Source organism: Phaenicophaeus curvirostris, chromosome 2 (assembly GCF_032191515.1).
Source record: "Phaenicophaeus curvirostris isolate KB17595 chromosome 2, BPBGC_Pcur_1.0, whole genome shotgun sequence".
NCBI lineage: Eukaryota > Metazoa > Chordata > Aves > Cuculiformes > Cuculidae > Phaenicophaeus > Phaenicophaeus curvirostris.
The window spans coordinates 97203193-97229914 of NC_091393.1; the positions used below are offsets into that span (position 1 = coordinate 97203193).

Sequence of the window (26722 nt, forward strand, 5' to 3'; positions counted from 1 at the left end):
TCCAAGTCCTTTGATCATCTTTGTGGCCCCTCTCTGGACCCTTTCCAGTCTGTCCACATCTTTTTTGTATAGTGGGGACCAAAACTGCACACAATATTCCAGGTGTGGCCTGACAAACACTGAGTACTGTGGGATAATGACTTCTTCATCTCTGATGGTGATGCTGTTGCTGATGCAGCCCATCATCCTGTTGGCTTTCTTTGCCACAGCAGCCCACGGTTTCCTTATACTGAGCTTGTTGTCCACCAGGACCCCCAGATTCCTTTCCACAGAGCTGCTCCCCAACCAGGTAGATCCCAACCTGTGCTGCATTCCTGGATTATATTTTCCTAGGTGCAAGATTAATGTTTGTCTTTGTTGAACTTTATAAGGTTTTTATTAGCCCACTCTTCAGCCTATCCAGGTCTTCCTGCAGAGTGGCTCTCCCTTCCAAAGTGTCCACTCCTCCACTCAGTTTGGTATTGTCAGCAAGCTTCACCGTGGTACATTTGGCTCCATCATCCAGGTCACTTGGGAAGGTATTAAACAGCATGAGGCCCAATATTGATCCCTGGGGGACTCCACTTATCCTGGGTTGGCAGTTTGAAAAGGAGCTATTTATCACCACTCTCTGGGTGCGGCCTGTTGGCCAGTACCACACCCGCTGCAAGGACCACTTGTCAAGACTGCAGTGCATCAGTTTCTGTAGGAGGAGGCTGTGGGAAGCCATATCTAAAGCCTTGGTGAAATCCAGGTAGAAAATGTCCACTGCTCACCCCACATCAACTGAGCAAGTGGGTTTTCTTAATTCTGTAGCAATGCATTGAAATTATGCTATCGCAAGAGCATGTGTTTATGGAGTTATTGTTACTGATCCTGTCCCTATGCTACTGACTCCCCATGTGTCATACCTTAGTAATAATCAGAGGTTACAGAAGCTGTTTATTGTATTGGTAGATAGGGTGGGAAGAAGTGTCTTTAAGTGATGCTCTGTTCACGTGGACAAAAAGCAATATTTTTTTGTTCAGTAACAAAAGCAATAATTTCAAATTTATCACATTTCCTATGCCCAGCTTGAGTCAAAAAAAGCAGATAACTGATTTTGAGAATATGAATAATTAGCTTCTTCTGAAGAGAAGGACTGTAGTGAAGACCCTAGAAGAAGAAGGTGTGATAGGAGGAGTATTTGGTAGTTTGTGAGTAAAGGATGGGAGAAGTTTTTTGCAGTTGCCTCCGTGATTGTCCACGGATGGAAAAAAACTACTAAGTTATTGGGAGTGGAGCAGTTCAAAAGGGTGATTGATGAAGCCTGCTTGCCAGGCAGTCTCTACAGATTTCATTCTTTAATCTTTGCCGGGGAAGGCGGGGGGGGAAATACATCCATGTCTGTTCCCAGCAGAATTCAAAAGGGGAATATTGCTACTTGTCCTTCCTTAGATAGATCACTCTTTTGAAATGTAGTAAGATTGGCCACTCTTCATCTTCTTTAGCTTAGGAGAGTAAATTAGCTGTAGATCTTTTTCTTTCAGTTGTCACAGCGTAGGTAGCTTTGTATTTAACTTCAATATGGTAACCAGTAAAGATCTTATGACCTAGGTGTGGATTTCTATTTCAGAAATTTATAGAAGTGACATTTATGTGACTGCCTCAGTATATGTAATGACCATAATCATCAAGACATTTTGCAAATTAATAGGTGCTGAAGTTTGTTTGACACTCTTCGATAATAAAGGACTAATTTTCCTGCCATGATACATAAATACTTTAGTCTGGCTTTGTACAGAGCATGTATAAAATATACTCAGCTGCCAAGTTAAATGCTTGAAAATTGATGGCCCTGTCAGACAGACAACAGTGCTATAAGAAAACTTGAATTGGAAATAAATATTGTTTTTTCCCTACTTCTCCTTAGAACGTATGTGTTCTATTCTCATTTTGCCTTCAATATCTGCTGTTCCTGGCTCTGGAAGGCTTCTTCTGTGCTACTGTGTGCAGCAATCATTTCAAGAAATATGTGGAATAGTTAGAGCAAGTCTTGAGTAGAGGTACTGGAATGATCAGAGATCTATGAAATATGATCTATCAGGAAAGTCAGACTTCTGTATGCAGCGAAAGGAAGACTGTAGAGGAAAAAAAGATCTCCCAAGATGTGAAAAGCTGCTGCAGAAAGGAAGGAAATAATTTGCTAGTTGTGTCCAAGATATATGGGTAAGAAAGCATACATTAAAATTGCAATAAAGAATTCTCTGGTTCTCTGGATAGCACAGAAGGAAAACAGGATTTTAATGAGAAAATTCGACTCTGGAGTGAACTACCTATTTTGGTTCTACAGAGTTCCAAGACAGGAAACTGTGTAACTCAGAAAAATCTGTCAAAGATTTATTTGATCCTGCCCTGAAGCTGTAGGGTATGAAAAGGCAAAAAAATATTTAAATGTAGTTTCTAATAAAGAGTATACATTCTATAAGATGTACATTTTACTAATAAAATATGCTGGGAACTGTGTGTTCTTCCCTTGTCATCACTGTATCGCTATGGTTGAAGTTACTCAGAGCTGATAATTCCTATTTTAAGGATTCTCTTTGCACTTGCTAAATTATGTCAGACACTAATGACTTGCCTGAAACTTCGTGATGGATCTTTCATGTTTTTTCCTTAAACTTTAATTAAAACTATTCAGGTGTTTCCAAGCATGAGATGAAAGAAAAGTCTTTTTGTTCTTTGTGTTCTGTTTTTTTTTTTTTAAACAAAATAAAATGTCTGTGGGAATTTCCTACACTGAAACCTGAAACTTTGTCTGGAGGTAGAGATTGATACATATTTGGACAGGCCGCTTCTCTGCTACCAAAGGCAACTGTCTCAAAAAAAGCCTGATTGAACTGCAAATTTCTCCCTTTACCTAGGGGTTATTTTTTTTTTTAAAACCAGGAGCGAGGTATGGTAGAAGGAGAGAATAGATTATTATTTCAAAGAATGAAGCCTGGTTTGAGAAGGACAGAGAGGCTCTGATTAAGAAGAGGAAGAAGCTGGAAAAGGGCAACATAGTGGTATAAAGTATGATTAAAAAAAGGAGGAAGAGGAGCTCAGGGGTGGCACCTGGAAGAATATTGTTGGGACAGCGAATGCAGGAGGAAGTTGAAGAAGGAGAACAGAGAGGACAGCCTGGGAGCAGAACTGGAGTGAGCTTGGGCAAAAGGGGTCAGATTTTATGTAGGGGTCCAAGAAGAAGAGAAATCTTTGTCCATGGGGCAGTTGCCCTGCCATGCCCTGCCAGATTCTGGTGCCGGGGATTTCACTGTCGTCTTGTTTTCATTCTCTGAGGTATCTGTAAAAACTCTTGGGTACCTGAAGTGCCTGGGCTTATACTCATGTTGGATATTTGTCCTAATTGGCCTTCTCCTTAATTAAAAGGCCCCCAACTCTAAGAATGAACATTCCTTGCTTCAGTGTTGCATAGAAGAACTAGAATCAGTCCATTGTATCAAATCTCTTATGCATTTTTAGACTGGAGGTAAATTGTAGCTGACAGACTATTTTGTAAGCTACTTGTGCATTTGCAGCTCTTAGCCCAATGCTCATCAGTATGCATAAGTCCTCTCTCTTTATTCCTGTGAGCCACATTCATCCATTTCAGCTCTGAAAGAGTGTTAGCTGCTGTCTTCCTGAAGTGATGAGGAGGAGATGTGCTCAGCAGGTAGTTGGTCATCTACTTAATAAGACTCGGTGGGAATGGAGCAGCTGGGAGCAAGCAGCCCCTTATCAGCTCAGACCAGATCTGTGTGGTGCACTCCTGTTCCTCTCTGCTTTTGGGGAAAGCCCTGATTTCAACTTAACTGCCTTGCTGCTTGACTGGAAAGGGGTCTCCCTGGAGCAATGGGAAGAAGAATACTGCGTGCTAAGTCTCTGGAAATCTCAGTGGTGTTAGCTGCTGCCTCAGTCTTACATGCATTTGACATCAGTGGTGAAGCAACAGCCTTATTGAGTTGAGGCTCAGTTCTCAAGTGGCAGCTTAACTGAGAAGATGACATCCTGCTGCTGGTGGCTGCTGTGTTAGCTGAAGTGGCAAGGACCCTGTAATGGATAGTTACAGCCCTGCTAGTAAACCCTATAGTCTGTTGGGGTCTGTGAGAAGGAATATGTTTTTGTTTGCTTTATTAAACCCACTGTGCGCTTTATGCATAAAAACTCTTAAACTTCAGAGCTGAACATTCAGAAGTCAAATATCAGATTTAATTTGGCTGCATTGTGGAATACAGTGAATGGAGCTTTAGTTTTGTTACTGCATGCTAATTTATCCAGAGAACTTGATGCATCTTTCAAGACAGTAAGGACTGTGAGCTGGGGATTGGGAGCTTGAACGAGAATGCCTCGTGGATACATGTATATGGCTTTTGTCCCATTCTTTGCAGATGTTGCCAAGTCCACGGTGAAATGAAGCAGGATAACTTAGAGAAGATACTGTTGAAATAAGGCAGTTCATATGTTGTTCTGGGCATCCAATTTCAGCCTCAGGTGGTTGGGGTTCTTTAAGTAAGAGGTGAAAAGTATCCCAATAGCAAAGAATCGCAGCTAGTATATGTGTTCCAACACACACATATTAACGTGGCAAGGTGACTGCGGGTAAATAAAGGACAAGTATTTGCTGAAAAGTTTTCATTCCCTTTTTCTGGATACTTGAAATTTAACTCTTGGGATTTATTTTTCAAAATATATTGTGCATGCATACAGAGCCTGGGAAATAAGAATTGTTGTTTTTGCAGGGTGATGAAGGTTTAATACCTCGAATTTGTGAAGGATTATTCAGCAAAATAAGTGAAAAAACAAAGCGGAATGAGGCATCCTTTCGAACAGAAGTCAGGTAGGTCTTGGTGCATTGATAGTTTGCTGGTTATCAAAGTTGTTTCAGTTACAACCACCCTGTTTCACTTATATCTGAGAAAAATGTGTGTTTTTCAGATAACTTTCCATGCTTGGCCTCAGTCCTATAATTGATTTTTGTTGGCAGTCATAGTCAAAGTGTGCAGTATTTCTAAATTCAATCCAACAGCTGCACATTTTGCTTTATTTAAGTGACAGTGAAAATGCCTTTGTTACTAGGTGGCATCTTCCTTATTTTTACGCTTTATTTCAGGCTGGCATTTAGGACCTTTTGCTCTTGGTAATGTCTGTTTCCTTTCTAATTCTCTTTTGGACTCTTGTCTTTATGATACAAATATGCTGTAGTCATTACTATCTTAAGCCAAATAAAGATCCATTTGTTTCTCTAGACATCTTACTTTCAAAGACAGTGTTAACACGGCTTTCCTTTTATAAAGACTCTTGAATCTGTCAGTGGTGTTCTAATTATTTTTTTCTTTCAGTTATCTGGAAATTTATAATGAACGTGTGAGAGATCTTCTCAGACGGAAGTCATCAAAAACTAATAATTTACGAATACGAGAACATCCAAAAGAAGGGCCATATGTTGAGGGTAAAAGTACTTTGTGTTTTGCACTGGATATTTTGCTACCTTTGTGTATTTGTACATGTCATCTCTAGTTGCACAGGGCATTTGTACCTTATAAAACGTAAGAGGTGATGGATATGGTGCTTTCCTTTAATGAAAAAGTATTAGAGGAGAATGGCCTCTCAGTTTGTATCTCCACTCGCTTTCTCAAATCTAAGATTATTATAGAAATACAGTTTTTATCTCCTAAATTATAACACTTTTTAAAAGAATGTTAAGAGATGCAATTGGTTTTAAGAATTTGTTGACTAGAATTTATAAATCTTTAATATTTAGATGGAAAGAACTATTAGAATCTAATTATCTTAATCCATCTTCTGCCAGGGAAGGTTCCTGTCTCTTGAGAGATTATGCTTATGTTATTGCATGGAATACTTCAATAAAGTTGCGTATTTTTCTCTTAATTTACTGTAAATATGCAAGTTCTCCCTTGTTCACATGAAGCTTCATTCATTTCCTTAAATGATAAACAGGTATGACGATAAACACTAATTGCAGCAATACTTTGCAGTAGTGAGGGTAATTTGAATCTTTTCGTAAAGAAAATCAAGTGTATGTATGAGCATATTGTAATGTTGTTCTTTTCTGTAGATTTGTCTAAACATTTAGTGCAAAATTATACCGATGTAGAGGAGCTTATGGAGGCAGGAAATCTAAATAGAACAACAGCTGCAACTGGAATGAATGATGTCAGTAGCAGGTCACATGCCATTTTCACAATCAACTTCACTCAGGTAATGAAAGACATTCCCCCCCCTCCACCCCCATGGGTATGTGTTTACATTCAGTAATTTATATGTTAATTAAATAAATAAAATCAGGTTGTCAAATAAGCAAGTATGGGTAGATGACTATGTTGCTGTCTTATGACAGAGAAAGTTAGATGTGTGAAAATACTGCTTTGAGACTTAGGTTTATCAGTGATTATAATCTTTAAAATTTGCAGTGTAATAAGATTACTTAAATATATTTGATAGTTTTTGAGGAGATACTTATTGGGAATTCAGGCTGAATAACAGTGACCAGTGCTGCCTCGTTTCATGACACTGGTATGGCAAGAGTGGCTGAGGAGCATGTTGTGTGAGACTTCAGCCACAGCCGAACATAGGCCACCTATTATGCCCTGATGTTATCCAAGGTTTATGAAAAAAACCTGTCTCCATGGCCCAGAACTTCGGAGCATAGAAATGTTTTCTGAGTGTTTTCTTGCTGACTCTTCATTTGCTACTATTGGGAACCTGTTTATATTCCTTGATTTACTGATGAAATAGCAGACACATTTAACTTGTTTTCTCATAGCATAGCGATGTTTTTGTTTATACGTAGTAAACTCGTTTGCTAATGACTCCCACTCCTCATCATTGTTTTTGAGAGGCTTTTTAGGCAGTCCGTGGATAACTTTGTAGATGAAGAGAAGGTAGCGTAGAGGTGGTTCACTTTTGCAACAGAACTTTACATGTCACACTAAATCCCATGCACCAGCTGTTCACTAATGATGAGCTGCTTGTTGCAAAGCTTTCAAAAGAGGATGAGAGGCAGGCAGCAAAAGGTTTTCTTCTATTGTTGTACTGTAAAAGTAGAAGAAAGTTTGAAGTGGGGCAATCTGAGTTGATTTATATGACTAAAGATTGGGAGGAAGCCTCCTTTAAAATCATCAAATAAAATGGCAATTGCTACTTTCTTGAACTTGGAGGCAAGGGGAGTAATTAATGTGTCTGTGTATACTATAACTTGTTAAAAGCTAAATATAGATAGATAAATGTTGAAAGCTTAATGAAATGAATGCAGCATGTATTCAATGTGTATCATATAAAAACTAATTCACAGTTGTCAGTGCATGTGCATATGTGGTGAGAAAGTTAAAAATATTACCGTTTAAAGAAGTAATGACTTGCCTGGGTGTTATGCAGCAATTCATGATCAAATGGTTTTCTGTGGCACCTCTGATACATGTGTCTTCTGAAGCTCTGCTGTTGTAAACAAGTTAAATTCAGTCATGACAGTAAAAAGGCCAGTGAGTTGAGCTCAGTAAAATTTCAGAATTTCATAGCTTAGCATACTTTTCTTTGCATTTTTTTTCCTTTAGGCTAAATTTGATTCAGAGATGCCTTGTGAAACTGTTAGCAAGATTCATCTGGTAGATCTTGCTGGAAGTGAGAGAGCAGATGCCACTGGTGCCACAGGGGTTAGATTAAAGGAAGGAGGGAATATTAACAAATCTCTAGTTACTCTGGGAAATGTAATTTCTGCCTTAGGTAAGTCTGTTTTTTTGTGCTTGTCTGTTTTGTTTCTTTTTAGTCATTAAATAACTTTCTGTTTATTTATTTACACTTCTTTTTATTTTTACTTACACAAATAGTGGCCTGATGCATACAATTTTTGAAAATAAATGAAAATACATAATTGCTATTTTTCCTTTTTCTACGTCCACATCACAGCTGATTTATCTCAGGATGCGACGAATCCTCTTTCAAAGAAGAAGCAAGTATTTGTGCCTTACAGGGACTCTGTGTTGACTTGGCTGCTAAAAGACAGCCTAGGAGGAAACTCTAAAACTATAATGATTGCCAGTAAGTGTTCTTGAGTTAATTTTTTGCATCCTGAACAGCTCATACTTAATAGGAATGGCTGTAAATATTTAGATTCCAGATCCTTTGTTAAAGCAGAAGGTTGTTTACACCTATTAGTGATTTCTTTCTTTCTGAGTTTTCTGGTAATGCTCTGCCTTTACCTGCACTCTGCAGAACATGTCTTCTGATGGAACTATATAGGGTCTTATTGTGTGTATTGGGACAACCTAGTTGTTTCATAATGTCATGAACAATAGCAGGTATAAATCCTGAATTTGAGAGCTCCATTTGCATCTGCAGATTATCTGTTTGACTGCTTATACCAATGTCTGAGTATCTGATCACAAATATAACAAGGAATCCAGATTGTTTATGTACAGTCGTTACACATTTGTTTGCATCAATAAGGATCATCCAAATGTTTGTGCCTAATTGCTTGCATTTGCTCTGATATCTGTCTCACTGCTGTGTTTCTCTGACATGTGCACAGTGTAATGATTAGCTGATCTGATCAGTTAAACTTCAAGTAGTAGTTTCTGTTTATTCTTGAGTTTCTTTTGCATTCCAGACAGCTCTGTTATCATAAATGCTCAAACCTGGACCTAGATAAAGTCTTACACTTCTTTCCCCTTAAGCCTCTCCCCATGAGGAAGACTCTGATCCCCCTTAAAAAAAATAAATAAATCCATCTTTGTGCATCTAGTCAATGCTCGTCTGCAAATCAGTTTCCTTTTCCAAAATTATGGGGGTTTTGCATTAGTAGCAGAAACAAGTTGGACTCTTAATATTTCGTAGATAAGTCTGTAATTTTAATTTAACCTACTATTTGATGCACGCAATGTTTTCACTTTTTGTCTAAATTTAATTGTTTATGGTAAGTCATCTTGCAAACTTTTCTTACAGCTTCCTTTTTACCCATAGGAAGCCCTGTAGGGATCACTTGGTTTGAAAAACTATCCATGGCATATGTATTGCATGTTTTTTGAACAAACTGGAATAGGAATTCCATTCCCCAAGAACCCCAAGTAAAGCTGGGAGGATGATTAAGGGGAAGGGAGGATTTTGGATGTTGGAGATGGAAGATGCGAAGAGAAGAGCAACTCTGAAATTTTTCTCACTCTTTCCCATGTAGATGAAAGGCAGTTTTACCGATGCAGTCCTCTCTCGGGTAGAGAGGATTCTCTGGTGGGAGAGCAGAGTAGGAGGAATGAAATGCATTGGATCAAATTCTGGTTTCTCAATAGCTTCGCTATAGTCAAATTCTGTGGGTAGCAGTTCCTTTGTTGCATGATTTTGGGGGTGTTTTTGGAATCCATGCCACTTTCTTTCCTTTGGCTGGTCATAGTAGTACCAAAAGAGGATCTTGGACGAGGTTCTGCTTTGTTTTTTTTCTGGCTGTTTAAGTACCACTGTGCTGACATCTTTCTTCTTGATGCTTTCTTTCAGTTACACGATTGAGTAACTTGGGTTTTGGGGTTTTTTTGTGACAGTGGGATTGGGAAGAAAAGTTTTAGAAACACAGTAAGCTTTCAGTGCCTGTACTAAATACTATAGTGCACAGCTGCTCTTTCAGGTGCTTCCTTATCTATTAAGGATGCTTCTGCTCAGCAGAGCCCTGATGGTTGATCTTTTCTCCATCAGTAACTCTACTGGTAATGTGGCTGAGTTGCCTAACAGAGCCTGACAAGCTGTCTGGATACATTTGGCCCGCCTTTTCTGTAACTAAATACAAAAAAAAGCAGGAAGATCATCTCAAACTGTAGGAAAGGCTCTTGGAAAAATACATCCAATTCTTATTTGTCATATTTCTATAACTTATTGTAACATTTTTCGAGTAAGAGAATAATTGAGTAGTGTTGAGGAGTCAGTTGATAAAGTAGGACAGTGATAGTGAGCTAGGGGATGTATAGTCTGTTGCCAAATGCATCTCCCCCTAATTCAGGGAGTCTCTACCACAAAAAGAGTATTTACTACTCTTGGGAGAATGAGGAAGGGCAGGATATTTTGTTCACTTGATTATTTTTTAGGTGTTGTCATTGTCTGATTACCTGGATCTCTTGTTCAGTTTGATTTTTAAGATTTTTTTGGTCCTTCCTTATTGCTACATGGTGTTGTCTTCTGTGTTTTTGCTCATCTGTTTGGATGCAAGAGTTGTCTTTTTAATTGGGAACACCTTACATATTGTTAGGAAAATTAAGGAAAGGCTAGTATTAGCACTTTTATTTAAACTCCATTTTTTTTTCTTACTTTAGTTGCCTGTAAAAATAATACTGGTTTATCTTGGTGCATCAGATAGGTAACAATTCTGCTTGCTGCCAGATACCTGCAGCTCAGCAGAACAGCTAGGCTTGTAAATTATAGAACCTCTCCTTTTGTTTCAGTTTTCATGTCTGCTTTTACTGTGTCTTTACCCAAAATGACTTTTCCATTCAGTGATTAAACTGATACGTACAAAATACTCACCTGTTTTTCCATTGTTCTTAGAAAAGATTTGCAAGAAAGCCTTTAAAGTCTTTTATGCTTACCAGGGAGATATAAATGTGAAGTAGATTGACAGCAAGATTTCTTTACAACACATGATTGTTGGACCTGATTATTCTAATACACTATTCTGATAGTGTTTACTTAAGCAAAGTTATAGTGACATGAAAGCAATGGAGCCAAATGAATAATTAGAACAAATTGTAGCCATACTGGTTAATCATATATTTCTGTCTCTTCCATCCACATTAAGTTTATCTGACTTTTAAAATATAAACTAACTTTACTAAATGAAACATATGGTGATGGATAAACTGTTTCTGCTTTCATCTCCTTAGCTATTTCACCTGCTGATGTCAATTATGGAGAAACTTTAAGTACACTTCGCTATGCAAATAGAGCCAAAAACATCATCAACAAGCCTACTATTAATGAGGATCCTAACGTCAAACTGATCCGTGAGCTGAGAGCTGAAATAGCCCGATTAAAAGCCCTGCTTGCTCAGGGGAATCAGGTTAGCTTTACTTGAAATTTATGTGTAATTTTCCTTGAGTTATAACATCTATTTCTAGAATGTAATGAGATAATTATCTTTCATTATATTGATTTGAGTAAACAAGCTCTATGAGGCTATGAATGAATATTATTTTCCTGATTGAATCAGTTTCCATATGGCCAGTAGATTACTTCTTTCAGCATAAGGGGGGGAAAATTGTCATGTCGAAGCTTTTAGCTTTCTCTTAATATAATCAGAGCTTGATTGCAGTGCGCTGTGGAACAGGTAGTCACCACAACATAAGGAGACGGAGAAGTAATGTATTTGCTGGGTCTAGCCTGATGGACTGAAGAAGTACTTTAGCTAGTATCATAAGGGAGGCAGAAGGTATAAAGTATTTAAGGTGTGTTAATATAAAAATGTGAGAGTATGGATGGCTTTGAACAAAATATTTAATTTGCGTTTGGCTGCACAATACATTAGAAATTGTATAACATGATAAATATCTAAAAGTACCTTCGGTGGTGCTGTAAGAAAATATGTATCACTTTATACTTCCCTTTTGCATGATTCTTTCTTATTCTTCTATTTGTGTTAGCCATTATAAACATTTTCTGCACAAGCTTGGTTAGGCTTTTTCTTGTGTTTCCAGGATAGTGAAACCAAGCTAACAATAAGCAATATGTAATTGGCTCAGGCCAGTCATGGCGTCTAAATAATGTCATCTGGGTCTGCCAGATTTCATACTTGCGCAAATATGGTTTGGAAGCATTTGAAATGATACTTCAGATTTATTTCTAGAAGTATCTAATTTTATTTTAGATAGGCTGTCCACTACGAGATGTCAGTACAGCATGGACTTTTTTTCAATAGAAGGCTAGTACTTCAGCTAGATATCATAACGCATTTGCTGGAAAAGGGAGTGGGACCACAGCTGGAAGCAGTTGTAGGTATTGTAGATGGTTGAAGCAGAAAACTCTGCTGTGTTACAAACAATTAGAAAAACTCTATATGGGATCGAATTACTCTTATTATGCTTGTGTTTCTTCTGTATTCTTTAGGAGGGAAAGAATTTGTTCTTGAAATATGGTTTGATTCAGAGCTAGCAAAGTGAATGTAACTTGGACCCCTTTGAAGATCTAATGCTTTGACCTAGTTCCACACTGTGAACCAGCGAATATCACAAAATAAATCTTGTTCAGTTGTAGGATGTGGTAGATGGCTGTGTGGGAGACAATAGAGAGCTCACTTAAGTTAATTGAATTTGTGATGGTTAGTAAAACAGCAGGTGGTGTTATCTATGGACAAAAGAATATAAATCCCTGTATAATTTCTTTTGTGGTATTCCTTTATATTCTCAGAATACTGTATCACAAATGTTTCTGTAGATCACTGAAGATACTGGTTACCAAACTATAGGGCTGAATTCAGGGCACAAAGTCACATGAGTATGTGTGTTGCATGGTGGTTTTCCTTTTCTTAGGCCACTTATCTTAATATATATTTATTAATATATATTTATTATATTTATTAAAGCAGTATACATATGTGTTGTAGCAAAATGGTTAGCTGTTGGTGCATAGTAAATTTTCATGTTTAATAGAAATACAAAGATAGATGTATCAGGAATTACCCATTGTAAACTTGTATCCAGGTCCAGTGTCATATATGTGACAATGCATATACATAATGAACAAAAATACTGCTCCCAAACTAATGATATGCATTCAGACTCTCTGCTTTGACAAGATCTTGATTACTTTGTTTACAGTATTTTAAGGTAAAATTATGTATATTGGAGTTCAAAAGACTTCATCCTAAATAATTTTAAAAATTGAGCAGTTGCTGGTGGAGTCAAATTAAAGACATGCAGTTGTTACCTTTTTTCCTTGCTTTTTTTTTAAACTTGATGTTTGTTTCTGTACGATTTTTAGATTGCACTCTTGGATTCCCCAACAGCTTTAAGTATGGAAGAAAAGCTTCAGCAGAACGAAGCAAGGGTGAGTTGTAATTTCATGATACAATTTTTAAACAGAAAAAGGAATGGCAGTGGAGTCTGGATGCAAGAGTGTTGATAATTTTCAGGGTATTTTTGATACATAACTGAACTTTCTCCTAGCAAACAATGTTTTCTTGGTGCTTTTATTAAAAGAAAAAAAAATTATGTAACGATAATGATAATTATGATAATTATGTAACGACTCTATTTAATAAAAATATATGTAAGTTTGTAAACAGAATAGAGAGTGAAAAGCTGCTAAATCAGAGTAATCAGTAACCACTAATGACAGTAGCAAAGCATTTAGTGTTTAGAAAATACAGTAGATTTGTGGGGAAAATGGTCAACTCTCATGTTTACAAGTAACTTGTCTTGTGGGGCAGGTTTTTAGAAAATTTCCATCTTTAAATCTAGTATGTACAAATATTCTCAGTGCCTAATTAGCTGTCTTTTTTGGGGGAGGGTCTAACATCTAGATGAGTCAACTTCATAGTGTGCCTCACACCAAGTCTTTTAATAATCCAGCCCAGTGTAGAGGCTGGGAAAAATTTCCAGACAGTTGATACACCCATGGGATCCAAAAAGAGTAGATATAATGGTACTGCCATTTCTCTTAATTTTAAATCTGTCATTCTTTATTCTGTCATTCTATGTTAATTCTTTTCAACATAGCTGCCTGCTTTTTAAGCTACTGCAAAATTAAAAAAAAAAAAAATAGCATTACCTGACTTTGGAACAGATCAGAGGAAAGTATTTGAAATCATTCAGCTACCTGGCAGCAAATTTATTTGCTACTGTATTTGGTTCTGAATATTGTAAGTTAACAAGATGCCAATCAAAAGTAGATATGGTGTCTTTAAAAAAAATAGGGGCTTCTTAGCTAGTTTAAATTGTTAGATTTACAGTAGTGCTGCTCAGATGTCTACAATTAGAGAATGAATGTCTGTCTTTGAGAATCCTGTTTTGACTTAAATAATCGGTAATGTATCTATCTCTGCTTTTCAGGATTCCCATTGGTAATACCCATTTATAAAGCCATTTTATAATACTTTTCAGAGAAATGATGCTTAAAATACAAACTTAATAGCAAAAATGGATGAAATATGTGTATTAATATGAGCCGTAGCTGCAAAGTAGACTCCAGGCTTCCCCATAAGCCAAGTTTCTGCTAGGAACACGTTTTACAGCTCTGTAGTGTATGCAGGAATTTTACTGTGTTGTATTTAATAATTAAAGCAGGACCTGCATAACCACTGTCTGAGCCTCCAGTTGCTTTTTTTTTTCCTGATTCGCGCTAGTTTTTAAAATTGTTTTAGCTCAATCAGAGATGAATGATAGTATTGTTAGCATGTGTGGTTTGCTTTTGTTTTTGTGCACAAATATGATTCTTTTATCGAAGAGTAGCTGAATGATATAAACTGTTGACTGTAAGCTAATTAGAGGATGTTATTCATGCTCTGACAGTAATCAGTGCTTGTCCTGCTCAGAAGCATTGGCCCCTCTGTGTTGGGAGTATATTGAACATATTTTATTATCTTTTGTCAGCCTCATTAGAAGGTTATGTGATTACTATTCATGATAATTACAACAGACAGAATCACTAAAAAATCTTAGTAAATATTGCAATGGTTATAGCTTTTTTTATAATTGAATGAGTGCAATAATTGATTTGTTTACACATATCTAAAGATTTTATCACCGTATTTAAATTATCTGACAAATACAAGGTAGCTTTCTTTAATGAGTTTATTTGTCCGTTTAGATGTTGTTCTTATAAATAATTTCTGAGGAATAGATATTATTCTGGTGTGTTGAATAGACTTAAAATGGATCTCCTTCCTTTAATCTTTCTCATTATTTTTTTGTTTTAACATTCTAATTAGTAGCACTAGACTGATGATGCATTGAAAGATTTCTCTGTTGAAATCTTGGGATACCGGTAGAGATGAGAGAAGATTTTTAGTTCACATTGATTAATTTGCAGCTGATTTGCAAAGGCAGCTAGTATGGTTGGCTGCAGGTAACAAATGTGGAGATGTTTGGAGCAACGGCATTGATGACCTTCTTTGTTTTCCTACAGTGGCTGTTATGTAAGGTAATGCAGGGACATAGGTGGTTTCATACTGAATGAGTAGGAAAGGCAGGACAGAACCAAATGTGTGACTTCTAAGTTGTAGCAAACTTTGCTCTGGTTCTCTCCTGAAGGCTGCCTGCCTGCCTGCTTCTGCCTTTGCATGCCATTTTCTGGAGGGTATTTTAGCCTGAACATGTACCTATGCTGTAAGGAAGGAGCTGTCACCTTGTTACAGCTAAGGGATCAATCTGTGGCAGTTGACTTCATAGGACTAATGAAGCATTTTATGGAATCATTGCATTTCTTTGGAAATACTTGCCATTATTTGAAGTTCCCTTTCCTGTCATTTGTTTCATTTTATACTACAGATTAGAATTTTGTATTTTTCCTTTTTTGAGAAAGAGGCATTGTAAGTAAAGTCATTTATTGTAGGAGCAACAGTGCACTTCTACCTGTTTAGGTATTCAACTTCACAAGGAATTGCACAAATGTTTATTATTCTCTAAGAATGCATTGTCAAGTACTTTAGAAGATATGTGATTTTTTTTTTCCAGTATTTGTTTTCTTTTATAGGTACAAGAACTCACAAAAGAGTGGACAAACAAGTGGAATGAAACTCAAGATATCTTGAAAGTAAGGAAAATAAATAAATTTTCTTCTTGGCATTTGAACTAGACTCTGAGTTTTTCCTTCAAAAAAGTTGTTGTTCTAAGTCACCTTCTTTGGCTTTTTCTAAGAAAACAAAACTTCTGCAATCTTGTTTTGATTTCCATTCTATATTTTTAGCATGATGTAAACAGAGACTTTCATATCCTCTATGTGTACCTTTGCTTTCCTGCTGTCCAGTTGTACTGGTAAGATTTTGATGTTGATATTTGGCTCATGATTAAGGTGATAGTCTGAGGTTATATTTTAATGGATGACTTTGATTCCATGCATGCATACAAACACACATGTGCACATGCACACACACACAGAGAAATATTTCCCACAATTTCTTTTCCATAATATACGCTAACTTTATATTTTTTTTCAAAATGTTTTATCTATTCTGTTAAATAAATTTTTTTAAAGCAAAGCTTAAGCTTTCATGAATTTCTCTATATGCTGAACAGAAACCTATTTGGAGTGCAACTCAAGCAAGCATTTTGAAATAATTTTTTAATTCTCCTTATCACTGATCCAAAGCACAAATTTTGAACTTGAATTTTTGCTGTGTATCGCTTTTTCATTCCTTCATTTTTTTTTAAGTTTGCCATGGTGACTTCTATCTGGCTTCCAAAGAAGTAGAATGGCTCCATGCTTAAAAATAAAAATAAAGCATAAATAGCATAGAGAACAGAGCAGATGGCATGACAGAATGGACTGTTTAATATCTGTCCAGATACTGAACTGGGAGTTACCATTTGCATGTTCCTCAGAGATGTTTTGGGTTGGATTTTACATTATTTCTGTGTTATCTTGTTATTTTGAAGCACCTACATGTACACAGAACTTGATTAATCCTCTCATTATTCATGTCTGGATTGGGGAGTTCATTGTCACATGGAGAATTTGTGAATTTCAATCAGAAAGTGAACATGATGTAGCATATGGTTTTTAAAGCTTTATGTTGGAAATGCACCAATTCTTGCATGGAAGTTACAGAATTATAGGTGTTAACTGAACAATTCATGCAACCAAGAGAAAACTGTATTTGTTAAATAGCTGAATATAAGGGACTTAAACACAGAAGATGTAATTCTACTTTTTTGGTACTGTTAGTTTAATTCATACAGCTTCTGTATTTTGCACTTTTATATGCTGATATTTGAGTACGTGAACATAGGTTGTATTTCACTTTTGGAGTAAAGGCAGTTGCTGAAACTTTCTTGGCCCTGAAAAACTGAAAATCTGCAAAAGATTTCTTGGTTGTACTGTTTTATTTTACACAGTTTTACTGAAGCTATCCATATTTTTATTCACTTCTTGTTTAACGATTCCTGAAATCACTGCCAGCATGTGAGTGGAAAAGGGCCTTTTGGAAGTTTGCCAGGCTGAATCACTGGAAAGCAGGTTTTAAACTATAGAGAGCAGCGGTGTTTCTTGTAATGGACTCCCTATAAGTTCACTGGCTTTTTTGTTTTATTAGTGATATACTGTCTTCCACACAGAGGTGTAACACTTTGTTCATTTGTAAAACTACAACATCTTGGCACCCTCTGACAAATGAGACTGTCTTCGTCTATCCAACTCGCTGCAATAACAACTGCAACTTTTTCCATGCTGCAAATCAGTAACTTTGAGGACTTTCTTCATTAAGGTACTTAGGACTTCACATTTAAAACCTGCTTCTACTTGCCTGCCCTGGGCTTGCAGTCCTGAGGTAGTCCTTTCAGTTCTTGTCCTGCAGTAAGTTTGGAGAATTAAAACCCTTCTGCTTTCCAGTCCCCAACACCTTATGCTCGAGATCTTTTAGGCAGATGAATTTGAGAAATTGTGCAAACAGCTACTTATTACCTATTCATATATCCCTGCCAGATGCACGCGCACTCACTAGTAGCTGCATGGGTTTTCCTACTCTGTTATATGTGATTATGCATTTTCATACTAGGCTCTAAATATCAGAGTTCACATGGTTTTAAATTGTTCTCACAGGCTGATGGGAAAATCTGTTAGTGTTAAATCCAAAATAATTGAAAGGATTTTGCATAAGCCTTTTAAAATACAGGAAGCAAGGTTTATAGGGCATGCTGGTGTCTTCCACTGAATCAATAGATACTGCTGGAAAAAATTAGCTGGTCTTACTGACTGCAGTACTTTCATCATGCCTGACAGAGAAGTGATGCATACAGTTTTGCAGGCAAGATGTTCCTCAGACTTATTCAGCCTTGCCAGTTATTTTGAACCTTGTTTTAAATTAGACCAGCAACATCTAAATGCTACCTTGAAATGAATGCATAGAGAATGGAAAATACTGTCCAGCTAGAAAATACCGGGGAAGAGAGAATACCATGTGAAGGCAAGTTTTTGATAAAAAGTATTTGGCAGCTTAAAATTCAATTATTTCAGTTGGCACAGTGCCATGTGTAGAGCTGACATGTACATCCCAGTATTCTTCCTTATTTCTGCTTGTAGCTTTTATCCCTTTTGACATTTGTCTCTATGTAGTTCACCCGAAGTTGTGGTTTTCCATCACAGTGCACATCTTTAGACTGAGTATCTTGAACTATCCTATCTAAAAATGTTGTCAGTTCTGGATTTGGTGCCAGGTCTGTATGGCTGAATGTCATTTTCAGCTGTGAATGTCTTGTATAATCCTTCAGATACATTGTTGTCAGATTGCACATATCTTGGACTGGTGATGATGGTAGTGTTGATAATACACTCTCTTTCATGCCTCTGAAAGAAGCCCTTCTGTAGGTGACTATCTGGGTTCCTCTGGAGTCTAAATTACTGTTGACTCATACCTAAAGCTCAAGCATTCCTATCTTGCTTATGCAAAGGTTAGGACACTGCAAACATTGGGGTTTTAAATTTGTGCTGACTCCATAAACAGTGTTCTTCACCGTGAAGCGCGGGAACTTCTTGGCATTTGTAATCTGTCTGAAGCGACAAGTGTTGTTTCTGGTGGTGATGTTTGTTTCCATATTTAACCTCCTCACAATGACACTCTAACCGTACCAACCTATTATTACAGTCTGCCCCTTGTCCCTTTTCTAATCAAGGGAGGACTGTTTAATGGTTAGTAAAAGTAATAAATATATGGAATGGGTAAAATACTGCATGAGAAATCAAAGTGGTAGTGTTTGATTTGAAGACCACAGGATGTGAGTTATTTCTTCAAATGTCACCAGCTGTCAAAAGAATTGCACCTTACAAAACAGAACTACTTTACATGCTTCTCTGTGTTCAGGTGACTTGCAGCCTCAGCACTCAGTTAAGTCTAGGATTTTGCTTTCATCTCACTCTCATTGAATCTTTCTTTTTTTTCTTTTTTAAGAAGAGGAGGGAAGAAAAACTGTTTGCTCTTTTCCTTAGATTAGTCCTTTTTGTATTGTTCTGTTAAAGATCAATCCTGGAGTCTGTAATTTCTTTGAATGCTTTCTAAGATGTTAGGGTAACCTATCCAACTTTCGATTTTTCTTTTTCTTTGAGGCTTTAATTGGTACAAAACTTCCTTTGATGTGGCTGCTATATTTGACTGTGTGTGTTGTCACTCTCCTAGAGATCTTTTTCTTTTACTGGCATCTTATTTTTGTCATCTTTTGTGTATGTTCCAATTTCTTTTGCTAACCTTTAGCAGCTTTTATACTAATCTTTTTAAAATATGTACTCCTCTATATAATTCTCTGTTGATTTTTTCTTTCCAACTTTCCTTTAAAATTCTTCTCCCCTTTATTGTTTGTGTAGAAATAGGTTTAACTTTTAGCTTTTATCTTCTTTGCTTTATGTCATTTGTACTTAGCATTAAGGTATTTAGATGTTTGAGTTTTTTTCAGTTTTAAGTAGATTAAAAGTTACCTTTTATTTGATTACCCTTTTGTTTGATTTTAATCATGTTATTAGCTTTGTGTGGCAGAGCTCAACTGGTTTTAAAGGGTGCAGAGAAATATGTCTTCAGAGTCTGTTAAAAGGACGGGTTCTTTTCATTGGTATATTTGTGTCCAATTCTCATGATCAATAGTTTAACTAGTAGCCGTTTCAGCTGGCTTTGTCATGTTGCATTAGTGACAGCCTCACTTTAATCAATAATACTAATACTGCTGCAGTACTTTACCACATGTTGTGTGAATATGTTAATGAACACGATTTGGTCTTTTTCTTTAAGCTGGTACTGAACCAAAAAATAGTACACTTTTATGGCTTAATATTGGCTGTTCCGATCTGAGGAAGAAAGCTGCTGCTAGCATGTCTATCTTGAAGCATTAACATCTACCTTTTTTTATATCATGCCTCTTTTTGGGGGAGATGAAATAGTCTTAACTTGCCATGATGAATAAATACAGACTAGTACTAAACAGTTATTACGGTAGACATACTCATCTAAACAGGGAATTTTCATTCCTTATGAATCTTAGCTATACCCAGCAAAGATGCTGGGAGACCAGAACTCAAAGTAATTGTGTTGCTCTTTGAGGTGCTGATTAGGGTGGCAGAAGCTAATAGATTTTGATTTTAATAATTTCCTTTCCAGGCAGACTTGTATACCATAGTGAACTCTGTCAAGAGCCGTTTATTGTTTTCTATACAACTGCTGCATTAGTCTACATTTACTTGCATTTCCAGATAATTTTTAAATCACAGTTGCTGAATGGCTCTTGAACACCTTTATCTTGGTTCTTCTGCCTTTTAAGGCTGGGCATACATTACCATTTTCCTGATTTATGCCTTGTTGTTACTTCGTATTGACCTTGACTGGCTTAGCTCCTTTTCCTTTTCTCACTTGTTTTGTGTTCTACCCCAGTACTTTGCCCTTTGAAGAGCATTGTTTTCTTAATTCTTTCATGTCTTTATTTTAACATGCTCAGTCCTCTGGTGAAAAGAGCTCCCAGTTAACACTTGCTACTTTTGCGTAAAATGCCACTAAGTCCACTTTTTGATATCTGTAGCATAGAGAAGTTGTTACAAGCTTTTGGGTTCCTGAAGAACAAACTGTAGAACTTTTAAAAGGTTATGTATCACATCACTAGTAATCATGAGAGTTCATTCATCATGGCATGCACTTCTTGTCCAAAATACAGTAGTTGTAATACCCATTCAATGCCTTTTTCCAACCAACAAAATCTTGAGTTTTGTGCTTATTCCGCTTGAAGATTACTGGAAAATTAGGAATGGAATGTATAATGTAGTTGTCCAAGATCACTAATGAATAGCTGCTTATTGAAATTTAGATACATACACTTTTTATAGATATAAAATTTTGCAATGAACGGAAAACTAACTTTGCACATGCCTTTGAAATGGTTGTATTTTTAGGTTGAATTAAAGAAAGGGACTTACAGGAATGGTGTACATTTATAAACAGTATTATGTATGCATGGTACCGTATTTAAACTGTTCATTTTCAGCTTTGGCATATGTGTTTATTTGTATGTTTGGCAGGAATAACACTTGTTCCAAAGAATTTTTCACATTTCAATAAGTGAATCATTTTTTTTAAATTGTTGCTAGTTAGACATGTTGGTGTTGCATTTTGGTTAGTATATCTGTGGTTGGCTGTGTTTTAAGCATAACTGTGTTCTTTTAACGGAAGACTTAAATCTGTACTTTCATTTGAACAAATTTATTGCATGCTTCCAGTTCTTGTTTCCTGCCTACAAGTTATCTCTCCTGCTTCAATTTTTAAGGAATGCATTTAAAAATCACTTGAAAATTAAAATAGGATTGCATATTTGTGTAGCTGGCAGAAAGAATTTAAGTCAGTTGTTACTGGTGAATTTCTTTTGTTTTGGAAAAGTTGACAGAATGAATACAATACTGACTCTGTTCCTAGGAACATTTACTTTCTCAGCAATGGTTTGCCATCCAACAGTTATGTAATACATGTACATTTATCAAACAGAATTTGTTTGGAAAGGAAAAATTCACATTTGCATTAAATAGTCTCTTAGTAACATTGTGGATTCCTTTAGTAACATAGGATTCCTTTCAGCTGGCTTGTGAATGTTGTGCAGAAGACAAGATGCTAAGAAAGTTTTAAAAGGGCTGACGTTAATTATTCTTGTCCTTCTTGGATAGCGTCAGAAAACTCACAATAAGTTATAATAGCTTCCCTTTCTCTAGAAGCCTGTTTAAATGTGGTTTTAGTTTCTTGCACTAGATGTCACTGCAGATACAAAAATCATATTCTTCTGCATGCTTAATTCAGATTTAATCCAGATATTTTAGGCAAAATTATTTGCAATATCTTGACTTTCATTGCTGTTCAGATCTACTAAAATGAGGTTATGAGACTGACGAAACACTGGCTTAGGAGCAAGGCCTGAAGAACTTGAGTAACTGTTTTGACAGAAATGCTTTAGAACAATCCACAAGTGGGATGCACTGTAAAGTGATTATGTACATTCAAAATTATTGCAATTATCTTTAAATTCCCTTTTTCAATTTAGCCTATACAGAATGTTTGACATATTACTTCAGCTGAGGTCTTTAAAACTTATTTATTTGCTTAACTTTGTTGTAGCTCTGAAATTTATCAATATAAAAGAACAGTTTCTGAGAGAGTTAGTATTTTTTATTTAACCAGGTAATATTGTTGAGAAAGTGAACGGGCTTTTGGACATAGAAATCTTTCATCAAGCCACTTCTGCTACTTGCTTTCACTTTTAATGAGTCTTGCAGTTGAAAAGCCAGTGGCAATGGTATGCAGGTTCTATTTATAAACTGTGTCTTTTTACTTTTTTTCTCTTCATTAATCACTTCTGTAGATTTAGAACTGAATTTCAGTACATAAAAAGTTAATAAGTTTGGGTTTTCTTCGACTTTTTTTGAGAAACTTGTCTGGCAACAAGGAAATGTTTATTCTTCTCAATCCTTCTGCAGGACTTACCCACAACTCCTGGCTCCTGAGTTATGACAAGTAACGTCTAGTTTAGCACAGGGTTTTATTAGGGTTTCTTTTCTTATACCTGGCCTTGTGCATTATTTATTTATTTATTTCCCAAATACAGCAGTTACTGGCAGTGATTGCATTCTATAAAATCATCTGTTCTGGTAGTGAGATTTAAAGTTGGGATAAATTGTTGTTACCAAATGTCATATATCTTACCTGCCCCAAAGCCTATACAAGTGAACTTGTTCATTGGGGGTTGATTCAGAGGTGAGGACATGAAAATATGGCATTATACCTACCAGACTCCCCTTCTCCCCCCCTGCCCCTTTTTTTTGTTGTTGTTGTTTTTAAGATAAAATGAATGTATTTGCATCCCAGGATCTTTATGCTATTGGTCAGCACACAGATTTCTTCTTTTGAATTTGAGTTTGGACAGAGATAGTCCAAACATGGTTTATTTTACCTATTATGAAAAAAACCCGATGTCTATTTATATTACTGAACAGATGCCATTATGAAATGATGATTATTACTTTAGCTAGTCATCTCCTTTGCTTCAGTCTGGAAAGTATGCCTTCTAAGAAGAAAGCGAAAACGTTGGAGAGAATTTCTTCTACAAGTGAGTGAGCAGAAACTTTTTAAGAGGCTGTATGTTTGGCCTGAGATACACATCAGTTTTTATTCAGGGGAGCAGCTCTCATTGCTCATCACTCACCGGTGGTGAGGTGGTTTTTTTGGGTTTGTTTGTTTGTTTGTTGGGGTTTTTTTAAGTGCTTTCTCCTCTCTCAGAATGGGCTTCCTCTTCCCAGAGGAAGGAAAAATATACTAAATTGGGAACTGGTGCTACTAATCTACTGTAGCTCTTTTCTTAATAGAAAGACTATTGAAAGGGTCCCCGCCACCTGGGGAACGCTGAGTGCAGCAGTCAAAAGTAGATTTCAAAAGAAATAGTTGTCTGTTTTCAAATCTCCATGCCACCTGTGTTCATCTTATTATGAAACCTTGCAGCCCCTTCATCTGCTTGTGATGACTCTGCAGTGGTCTGGCCACTTTTAAATTCCAGTTTCTGTTAGAAGGTTGTAATCAAGAGATGCCTAATGCTACTGATTCTTCTTTGCTTCAGTTTTACATTGTCTTTTCCACTTGAAACCACCTGGACCATCAGGGAAGCACATGCAGGGGCCACCATTTCTGAGCTCACCAGCCGTGGATTAAGGCAGGATTTTGAATAGTTTGGTTCATCCAGACAGTATGTTCCAAAAGAGGCCCTCTGGTTTCTAGGAATAACTGAACTCCCAAGTATTTCGCTGCCATCCTTCTTACAACTGGGGCCCAGCATTTGTGGTTTATCCAGGCCATGCTGAGCTTTAATCCATCCCTAGGGCATGTAGGTGGTTTTCGAATGAGAGGGAGTTGGCCAGAATGAGTTGCTTTTGAAATCCCTTCTACAGCTCTGATGCCACTTGTTCAACAATTCCTCCTGGACATTTGGTCTGCTTTTCTATTACTTTTCTTGTGGTAGGAAGGGGAACTAAACTGAAAGCAGTGGAAGGTACTGATTGAAAATAAGGCCCGTTGAAATAAGAAGAAATATACCTTGAAAGCTATTTCTTCTAAAGGATCATCAGAGAAGCAGTGAAAAGAAGAAAAGGCAGCATAAATTCCTCATTGGACTTGGTTATGAGAGGGTAAAGAAGCATTCAGACATCAACATCTGAGATGAAAACCATGAGCTTACCTTGAGTCCCTTGCAAAGGAACTGTTTCTAGTGGCAATGTGTGTTGGATATGAAATACTAGAACTGTTTTTATTCTGCTGCTGTTTTTAGCAGTATGTTTAGGTTTTATTACTACCTGATTCTGATAGCTTTGAGTACATGGTACTGCTGTGCACCTGAATTAATGTATTAATTGACAACTGGGCATAGCCATGATGCATACAGCCGTGCTGTTGTAGAAATGCCACTGGAGCGATGTGTGTGCTCTTTGTTCTTCAACTGCAGAGACAGTATTTTTCATGAAATCCACTAAGGGATGTCTTAAACGCAAAGGGCAGCACAAATCTGCCAGTGTTGCAATTGGTCTGTATTCCAGAAGAAGAAGGCAGGTCCAGTTTCTGACTGCCATATGTCTCTTCAGGTTCAGACGCTCTACACCTTTAGTAGCTGGGCTGTGAGGGATGAGAACATGATGGCAGCCAAGCCTATGCATCTTCCTCTGTAAAAGGCTTTGCTATTGTGTTGCTAGTCCTGAAGTCTCTTTTTTTTTTTCCCCTTCGTGGTAGTAACTGCATACCAGTACGCATAGTCCTACCCCTTTCTTCAATTTCTTTCAATGGTGAGGGTCACATTTTGTTCCTGAGAAAGGGACTAATAGATTTAAAGTAATTTGCCGAAGTAGAGATGAATTTCTAGATAAATAAGCAAAACAGAATTCCAGATAAGTGAAACAATCCTTAATTCCCCTATCCCCCAAAAACCACACAAGAAATGAAATAGCTTTTAAAATGAATAAATGTATTAGCTATGAGACTAGTCTTTTTTCCTCTACAATTCTATGACTCATTCATCATCCAGTTTTAGCAACAAATGAGGTAGGAGTCCTGTAGATAATAGTCTGTTTCACTGCATTCTCTTGATTCATTCCCAGAGTACAGTCTATGGAATGAATTATTCACAGGTCCTGCAGAAAATATATGATCGTGTAATTAAAGACTGTATTGTAATGCATATGGGAAAAGAGAATGAATCAAGATAGTCTATTTCTTTCTGTTCCAGCCAGGCCCTTTCCCCCTTTTAGATACCACATGAAGAAAACTGAGGGCAGAGTTGCTGTCTCTTAGCTGGAAGGTATAGTACCCTGCTGCTAGGAACAATCACTAGTGGCAGAAAAGTCTTGTTCTCTGCCCTGAATGTTAGTGCTACAATGCATAAAGTTATTTTTCCTTTGAAACTAATGCATACTCATTGTGGTGATACATAGGAAGCTGTGAAGAGTTGAAGCTTACTCCACTTGAGACATAGCAAAATGCTCTATGTGCCTCATTTTTTGGCAACAGAAGGATAGTGTCCCCTTATACCCAAACTAGTGGGGGCAGAAAGCAGCCTGCAGTAGATGCTTCAGCATGGAAAACAGCAGCTTTGATGGTTTAAGTTTTATAAGCCACTGGAAAATAGGATTTTACAGGCTAGTGTCCAGGAAGCTTGAGCAGCCGAACAGGCATCTCTGCTTAGAGTTAGCCAAATGCTGCCATTCTATTCAAGGAATTTTTCTCAGATGTCGATAGTAGTTCTGTCTGTACAAGGTCTAGAGTGTCAAGGAACAAGCATTTCAACCATTTAAATTTGTCCTTGTAATTCCATGAATGAAGGCCAAATTTTCTGAAAAATTACTTCGAACCTGCCAAGGCTTCTGATGGAAGTCCTTTCAGCATGTTAAGAATACTGGTGCTTTAGGGTGCCATTGTAATAATGAGGTTTCTGTGTGTTAATAGACAGCTGCATGTCAGCAGTGAGCATGTGGCAATCAGTTCTGAGGGGGAAAGAGAAACAATGATTAAATGGAAAAGGTAAGCTGACCTTATGAGACTAAGAACTGCTCCTGTAATTCCCTTATTCTTTAAAGGAATAGCATCATTAATTTTCCATCGTTTTGGCTTCACTGTCTTAGCAGTTGCTCGTTTTATGTGATTCTGCATCTGCCTTTTAAATTGACATTCATTTCAGAGAGCTATTGATGCCTGCATGGGCTGCTGCTGGAACCCCTGCACTTTCACAGTCAGCCGTTCAGCACAAAACTACAGTTTTGGTCTTGATTGTTGCAGATTCTTTAATGGCTTTTCTTGATTAATGAGGATAGTGTGGTCTAATGCTCTATGAGACGGGGAAAAAGTTGATTAGGAATCTTCTTCTCAGTTCTAGTTTACTTTGCGGCTTTGGATAGTTAAAGTTTCTTCCTCTTGGAAGACTGAAGTATCTTAATTGTACTAAACTTTTTGTTTTAATTGTATTGAAACTGACACTGGTAGCCAGCAGGAGGAGAAGACAGTAGGAATTTGTACTTTATCTAACATATATATACACAT

The 26722-nt window shown here is 36.9% G+C and overlaps 1 protein-coding gene across 8 annotated transcripts in view; it reads left to right on the plus strand.

The window, feature by feature from the left end:
• The window catches only part of KIF16B (kinesin family member 16B), a 138425-nt gene that overhangs the window by 21400 nt on the left and 90303 nt on the right, over positions 1-26722 (plus strand). For all 8 annotated transcript variants that reach the window (XR_011336792.1, XR_011336791.1, XR_011336794.1 and 5 more), the window contains exons 5-12: positions 4740-4837; positions 5340-5449; positions 6077-6219; positions 7572-7740; positions 7924-8055; positions 10875-11050; positions 12967-13032; positions 15679-15738. Coding sequence is in view for 3 of the 8 variants with exons in the window: in XM_069850126.1 (XP_069706227.1) it covers positions 4740-4837; positions 5340-5449; positions 6077-6219; positions 7572-7740; positions 7924-8055; positions 10875-11050; positions 12967-13032; positions 15679-15738 (954 nt within the window). In the remaining 5 variants the exon portion in view is untranslated. The remainder of the gene's footprint in view (positions 1-4739; positions 4838-5339; positions 5450-6076; positions 6220-7571; positions 7741-7923; positions 8056-10874; positions 11051-12966; positions 13033-15678; positions 15739-26722) is intronic.